The 7,855-nt window shown below is 43.8% G+C and overlaps 1 protein-coding gene across 1 annotated transcript in view; it reads left to right on the forward strand.

The window, feature by feature from the left end:
* SPG11 (SPG11 vesicle trafficking associated, spatacsin) overlaps nucleotides 1-7,855 on the forward strand; it is a 112,292-nt gene that overhangs the window by 92,143 nt on the left and 12,294 nt on the right. The window contains exons 33-40 of the mRNA XM_070423533.1: nucleotides 368-505; nucleotides 2,737-2,870; nucleotides 3,441-3,548; nucleotides 5,021-5,189; nucleotides 5,632-5,720; nucleotides 5,916-6,071; nucleotides 6,746-6,897; nucleotides 7,513-7,688. Of these exons, the coding sequence (XP_070279634.1) occupies nucleotides 368-505; nucleotides 2,737-2,870; nucleotides 3,441-3,548; nucleotides 5,021-5,189; nucleotides 5,632-5,720; nucleotides 5,916-6,071; nucleotides 6,746-6,897; nucleotides 7,513-7,688 (1,122 nt within the window). The remainder of the gene's footprint in view (nucleotides 1-367; nucleotides 506-2,736; nucleotides 2,871-3,440; nucleotides 3,549-5,020; nucleotides 5,190-5,631; nucleotides 5,721-5,915; nucleotides 6,072-6,745; nucleotides 6,898-7,512; nucleotides 7,689-7,855) is intronic.

The following is a 7,855-nucleotide window of genomic DNA, read 5'->3' on the forward strand; positions in this document are numbered from 1 at the left end:
TTTCAGACAACTCTCACAAGTACCTAGTGTTAAGGATTTGGATGTTATGCTCATATGTCCTGCATGTTGCCCTCTCAAGTTGCCAGGTTGCTGCACTCATAAGAGGAGAATGCATTGCGTTTATTTTGTTGTAATCACTTTTTGTTCATTCATTGTTTTACAATTATGCTTAGAGTAGCTGTGCCTTCCTCTGAGCTAATGAACTCCTGCTGTTGTGTCAGCTGACCACTAGGCCAAGAGAAGAGCTGCACTGGGAACTCCTTCAGCATTACTTCCTGGTGCCCAGGCCAGGGCAGCATGGGGCTCTTACCTTTCTCTCAACTGTCTCCAGGTAAACCAGTCCCTTTCTCCATGTCTTTCTGTACAGGACAGAAGCAGATGGTCACCCCAGCAGAAGAAAGTCAGGCATTTCTTCAGCTAACCACTTTGTGTCAAGACCGCACGTTGGTAGGCATGAAGTTGTTGGAAAAGATTTCCTCCGTTCCCCATGGGGAATTGTCCTGCAGTAAGTTCTTGGCCATTTTCTCACATGTTTTGGGCCCAAGCAGGTCTTCAAGAAGTCTTCTAGAGCTAGTCTTCCCAAAACTCAATTTGGATCCTTCCTGCTCTCACCCCTACTCCTCCAGAATAGTTTATAAGTTCTTGGCAGAAAGCCATAAGTTCATTAAAGAAAGTTTAGAAGGTATGTATGGAAAAGCAGCCCCAAATTTAAAATCACACAAAGGTAAACCTTTAACATTTGGCATATTTATCTTATTTCACTCTTAAATTACCTTACGAAGTGGATATTATTGTCCCCACTTTAGAAGGAGACTGAAGCTTAGAGAAATTGATTAACTATTAAATGGCAGAACTGGTATTTGAACCCAGTCTGTGTGATTTAAAAGCTCACTCACTTTCCACAATGTCTAGTTCATTACAGGCATTCAGAAATATGTGTCCCTCTGAACTTTTTCTATGCAAATCAATAGGCTTTTATTTTTCAAAAATGAGTTTTGCATATTGTTTATAATTAATTTATGAATATGCTGTCATTAACATCTTTCCATTGAATATTCTCCTATATCATTTTTAAAACACTGATTTTTTAAAATTTATTTCTTGTTGTGTATCCTCTTCCGAGGATATCCTATATCATATTTAATGGTTACACAGTATTTCTCTTATATGTAATTAAAAATTGTAGACCCTGCCCCAGCTGGTGTGCTCAGTAGTTGAAGATCAACCTATGAACCAGGAGGTCACGGTTCAATTTCTGGTCAGGGCATGTGCCTGGGTTGCGGGCTTGATCCCCAGTAGGGGTGTGCAGGAGGCAGCCAATCAACATTTGTCTCTCATCGATGTTTCTCTCTTTCCCTCTCCCTTCCTCTCTCTAAACTCAATTTTTAAAAAAATTGTAGACCCTATTGTGGGACTTTATATTATTTCCAATTTTCTGTCTTAATATACTGGCAAACATCCTTATAAGCAAATCTGTGTGCACACCCATGATTATTTCCCTAAGATGAACTGTGATTCAAAAGTGTGCTGTCATCAACATCTTTCCATGATGTTTTTAAAGCTTGTATATATATTGTCAACTTTTACTCCAGAAAAAAAGTTCACTTCTTACTCCCACTTAAGCAGAGGTGAAAGTAGTATTTCCTGGAACCCATTCCACTTTGCAAATTTGATAGACCCAAAAAGGGCATTTTAATGATCTTTAGTGAACAAATAAATATAAAAATATAAGTTTTTAAAGGTTGAACAATTTTACTTTAAAAATAGCTTTCTATTTCTCTTCTCAGTCCAGTTCAACAGTATGTACAGAGTACCAGCTGTGTGCTAAGTACTCTAAAAACCAGGGATGTGGTGAACATAAAGCAGCAGTCCCTGGAGCCCAGACTAGGGGTGTGACACAGTAAGAGCTAGACTGACGAGGGTCAAGAAATGTTTTTGGAGGAAATGCCCAAACCAAGGCCTGAAGGATTAGTAGTCAAGATTGCTCAGTAGTCAGGTTTGGGGAGGGTTCCACAGGTACCAAGACCCAAAAGGCACATGTATTAAGGCTGGGAACCCTGTTGCTGTCTCCAACATTGCAAACATTTTCCCCAGTTGGCTTTTTAATTCGCTTACAGTGATTATGTGTAATAGTTTGGAATTTGTATGTAGTCAAATCTTTCGTTAATCTAGAAAGCCATCAGAAGTGCAGAATATTGCCCTGGCCAGTATGGCACAGTTGGTTGGAGTGTCACCCGTGCACCAAAGGTGGAGGGTTCGATTGCCAGTCAGAGCACATACCCAGGTTGCAGATTCGACCCGTTTAGCATGCATGCAGGAGATGGGTGTTTCCTTCTCTCTTCCTCTCAGAGGAAGTGCAGAACGTCATGTGGCTCTTGATTAGGCCCCAGGACTCTTCACTGAGATAGAAACTGCCCTCGGGTTCGGGTTCATGTTGGCATAAACTCCATCAGTTTGTCTCCAGAGTGTCTCCATCATTAGAAGTCAAGGATTCCTTGTTCTCATGTGCCTGGGCCTCAAAATGTCACTGTGCAGTCACTACATGACTGTCTTTGGGGAGAGATTGTACTGTCACCGAGAAGAATTTAGACATCACCTGGGGGGTGGGAGTTGTCCCAGAGCTGGAGCTGGTGCGGCCAGAGATCTCAGAGGACTGGTGAAGAGCTTTCTCCAGGCTGTGTGTAGGTGGGTGGCCAGGGTTCACAATCTTATCTGACCAGTACCCCACCTAATCAGCTACAGAGCTGCTGATTCTGGCCCATCACTGCTTCACGCTGACATGCCACATGGAGGGCATCATCCGAGTTCTGCAGGCTGCTCGGCTGCTCACAGACAACCACTTGGCCCCCAACGAGGAGTATGGGCTGGTGGTAAGTAAATCCCTCATCCCCACCTTCCATCCTAGGGAAACCTTTGAGAGAGCAGGTAGGCTAGGGGCCAGTCCAGGGCTGATTCTTACGGAATTCGCTCTGGATACCACTACCTACTTGGTAGCCAGCTGGGCAGCCCTCTGCTCCACGCTCTAAGTTCTGTCAGAATCAGATTGTTCCAAAGGAGAAATCGAGAGGTTCCCTACCATGTTCCAGGGTGTCATCCCCCTTGCCAGAGGCTAAGACAGCTGTATTTTCCCCAAAACAAGGCTCAGACCTACCTCTTACCTCTGAATTGAAGTAAGCTGACAACACAAGCCTCCTATGCCTCCCCAAATAGTCACTTTTAAAGGCAATAGAGGAGAGAGCAGCAAGTGGTGTGACTAGGGTTTCTGAATCCCCCAGAAGCGGCTCTTGGTTGGGTACAAGGGAGAGGGAGCTCAGCAAGGCAGCCTGGCCATTAGCCCTTCTACCCCTGGAGCTTGGCATCTGCAAACAATTGATGAAGGCAGTGGGCTGGCTCAGAGAATTGCAAATGATGCTGATGGAAGCTGCCTTCTTCCTTTTCAGGTGCGTCTCCTCACTGGCATTGGAAGGTACAATGAGATGACATACATTTTTGAATTGCTGCATAAAAAGCACTACTTCGAAGTGCTGATGAGGAAGAAGTTGGATCCGGTAGGTGCATGGTATTTTGAGCTCCAGGATGATATGTACTGACTTTCAGGAGTCTTACACTTTCTCAGAAATAACCCCAATCAGAGTAGACCCCTGGGATATGCAGGGAGGGAATTAAGGGCCTCCCTAGGATTTATACTGTAACCAGTAGTGTAAGGTTACAGATTTCAGACCAGATAGTGAATGTGGTAACAGATGCTAACTAGCGAAGAAAATAAGTTTGTGCATATTCACCTCAGCTATCACCTGCCTCTGCTATCTAGTGTCTGCTCTGACAGGGGCAAAAACCTTTTCTGAGCCATGCAGAAATGGATTGACCACCTCGGAAGGCCATGTCTGAGGGCTAATTTTACAGTGGAGTTCTCAGGGGACCATAAAAGAGTGTGTTGCTGAGAGCTATTAGGAAGTGAATGCCAAGGCCTGGGCCTGGGAGCTGTGGAGCTGTTTATGATGGTGACCAGAAAGGAGGCTTGGAAGCAAAGGCCAGATTTGCCAGGCCTTTGGACTCTGGGCACTTGTCTGTCCTCTGCATGCTTATGTGACGCCCAGCAGGTCACTCAGAGCCTGTTTTCAAGTCACTTATTTGGCTGAGTCATTGCTTCAGCCCATTTCACCTCTGAGGATTTAAAAACCACAGTACACTTTTGGCTTCTGGGAACTCGCAGGATTAAGAGACAAAGCAGAAAAATTCTCCTCAGTGCGGAGTTTCAGGACAGACCAGCTAGTCATCAGGAGACAAGTCCTGAACACCTTTAGGATCTCCCAAAGGGTATTTAAATTGTTTTTGAGGCATTTTTGTTTCTACATTTAAATATTCTTTTAATAACTTTCTTATTACAAAAGTAATGCATATTCAAAGTTAAAACACTTGGAAAACAGAACACAGAAAAAAGCCCTCTGTGTCTACCATGTGGAGATAGCCACTGCTAACATTTCAGTATAGGCCCTTCCTTTGCATACATACTCACAAACATATAAACATACATACTTAATTTTTTTAAATAAAGCCTTTTTCATGCTGTCCAAATATGAGTCTGCCTTTCTCACTTGATAAACATGTTATATTTCCCAAATCAACATCATTTAAATGGCTACAAGGTATTTTCTTAGCCCTTATTTTGAACATCTGCATTATTTTTAATTGTTTGCCATTATATATCCTTGTTACATCCATCTTAGCACTTCTGCCTGCTTATTTCTTTAGGGATGGATCTAGAAATGGAGTTGTTAGAATAACACGTGTGCATTTTTAAGGCTTCCCTCTTCTGACAGGTTTTACTATTCATACTCCCAACAGCAAAGAGGATGTACCTGTTTCCTTATATTCAGGATAGCATAAACTTTTATATTAATTTTTGTCTTTTCCTTTTTCTTGGGTGTTTAAGGAACTTTAAGAACCAAGGGACTCAGCCAGGCCTGCCTGCCTTGCAGTCCCTAGTTGAGACCTTGGTGTTTCCTTTTTTTCTGGGCAGAGTGGTACCCTGAAGACAGCCCTACTTGACTACATCAAACGCTGCCGCCCTGGGGACAGTGAGAAGCACAACATGATTGCCCTGTGCTTCAGCATGTGCAGGGAAATCGGGGAGAACCATGAGGCAGCTGCCTGCATCCAGCTGAAACTGATTGAGTCTCAGCCCTGGGGTGAGCACAGGTCACAGTAGCACCCTCAGGGATGGTTCTTAGGGCTTAAAAGGGAAGGAGCTCATTGTATTGACTAAAACCCACCTCAGTTTAGCAGCTACTGAATGCTGCCCCACCTGGGCAGGTAAGTGATAAGGGGATTTGGAAGGCATTGTCTGCCCTGTAGTCTGAGTGTCCAGGTCATCTGTCAGGAACCAATGTGTATGCTGATGCCATGTAAGCCTGCCTTGATGTTTCAGAAAGAAATGAAGAACTAGATGGGGCACTAAATTCTATTCTAGACTGTGTACTTCTGGCCCAATACCCTTTAACTGAGTGAGACATATCTGCTCCCTTGAACACGAGCTGGGATATTTCTAGTCCAGCCGGTGATCACTCTGATGCGGTGGAGTAGCCAGCCTTGGGAGTCAGGCACACTCCCATTTCTTTTACTCCTTTGCAGAGGATAGCATCAAGAATGGGCACCAACTGAAGCAGCTGCTACTGAAGGCCCTGACTCTCATGCTGGATGCCGCCGAGAGTTATGCAAAGGTAACCATGGAGCCTTAGTTTAGGCTGGTTTGCAGCTTGGTACCTTTGGAAATTTTGTCCCTGGGCTCTCCCAAGTGAAGGGGGAGGGAGTCATGGGGCAATTGGCAGAAGGGGGAGGGGGGCTCAGTGGTTGGAGGCTTCACTGGGAGATGATGGCAAAAGTTCACTTTTGCATCCCTCCACCCTGTCCCTCAGGATTCCTGCGTGCGACAGGCCCTGCACTGTCACAGGCTCACCAAGTTGCTAACACTGCAGATTCACTTTCTGAACACTGGCCAAAACACAATGCTTATCAACCTAGGTCGCCACAGGCTGACGGACTGCATCATGTCCCTACCTCGGTTCTACCAGGTAAGCACGAAAGAAAAATCTAGCCAGCACTGCCAGCATCCTCTCTCCTGCTACCTAATGGGGCTAAGATTGTCTTGTCTAGGCTCAGGGTTAGTGTCAGAACCAGGACAGTTCAGCTTTCCTGACTTAGCTGTCTGACATACAAATTGCCTTTTTTTGTAGTATTTTTGCTAGCATGTTTGGACAAAGGTTGGAGAATGGTGAGACACATTGTTAGGCCAGCAGGGAGGCAGACACTTTCGCCCCTTAGTTGATGTTCAGAGGAACATCCCTGCTAGGGGTTCAGCAAGCACCTCTTATCCGCAGTGTTTTATGGAATGGTGCACTGGGGTTAGCACAAGGAATCAGGGCTATTCGGGGCCTGGTTTCAGTCCTGTAATGAGAGATGGTTTCAGGAAATTGGCCCTTTCACTGTTTCTTATACAGTTTAGTATGAAAAAGATGTTTTTCAGCAGTTTTACTAGTATTAATCCACTGAAGAAAAGACGGTGTTTTGGGACTTTAGGGGAAGCAAAATGTCAAACTGACACCAATTCTGATAGACGGAGCCTTTTAGTATGATTGATAATGATCAGTCAGTGTATGAGTGTGCAGCATTAAGTTTTCTAGAACTATCTGCCTTCAACTTTACATCAGATAGGCTCTAATGGTGTTCTTCCCTCCATTCTTTTAAGGCTTCTATTGTGGCTGAGGCCTATGACTTTGTTCCTGATTGGGCTGAAATTCTATACCAACATGTGATTCTTAAAGGAGACTTTCATTACTTGGAAGAATTTAAGCAGCAAAGGTTATTAAGAACCAGTATATTTGAAGAGATTTCAAAAAAGTAAGTATTGCCAAAACCGGTTTGGCTCAGTGGATAGAGTGGCGGCCTGAGGACTGAAAGGTCCCAGGTTCGATTCCGGTCAAGGGCATGTACCTGGGTTGCGGGCACATCCCCAGTAGGAGATGTGCAGGAGGCAGCTGATCGATGTTTCTCTCTCATCGATGTTTCCAACTATCTCTCTCCCTTCCTCTCTGTAAAAAATCAATAAAATATATTTTTTAAAAAAAAGTATTAAAATGCCTAATTTGGATAAGGCATGGGTAATAATTTTATGGCTAAGTATAACATGCCATCCCTGTGCTTGAGATGACAAAGAAATGTCAAGAATCCCCAGGAAGATCTTTTTGCAAAAAGATGAGTGAAAACACTTTGCTTATGGTGCTCTGTACTTAAAATGGGAGGACAGTTACTCAGCTAGCCTGAGGTGCCAAAAATCCTAAACATCAAGAGGTCCACTTTGGAGTATTAACTTATTCTAATTAAGGTAAGCAGTAAGGCACTCGTTTTTAAGAAATAATGTCAGTCTTCCACTGTAGGTAATTGTGTCAGAGCTGATAGCCCTCGCTCAAGATACATACAGTATCTTAACCTGTACATTCCTGTTTCTTTGTCTAGATATAAACAACACCAGCCTACTGATATGACTGTGAAAAACCTGAAGAAGTTACTCACATATTGTGAAGATATCTACTTGTATTACAAGCTGGCATACGAACATAAACTTTATGATGTTGTGAATATGCTTCTGAAGGACCCTCAGACAGGCTGCTGTCTAAAGGACATGCTAGCAGGTTAGATGGGTTCTGATACAGATGCCTGTTTTCTTATACTGCAACGAGGTACTGTCAGATGTTTGTGATTACAGTAGAATAATGCATTGGGAGCTTTGTTGTCCAAGTTATAAAATCCAGAACTGATCATACCAGTCCTCTGTGGGTCAAGAATGAGAGAGTTTTCA

Source organism: Myotis yumanensis, unplaced genomic scaffold, assembly GCF_028538775.1.
Source record: "Myotis yumanensis isolate MYYU_CA2020_CCGP unplaced genomic scaffold, mMyoYum1.0.hap1 SCAF_1, whole genome shotgun sequence".
In the NCBI taxonomy this organism is placed as follows: Eukaryota; Metazoa; Chordata; class Mammalia; order Chiroptera; family Vespertilionidae; genus Myotis; species Myotis yumanensis.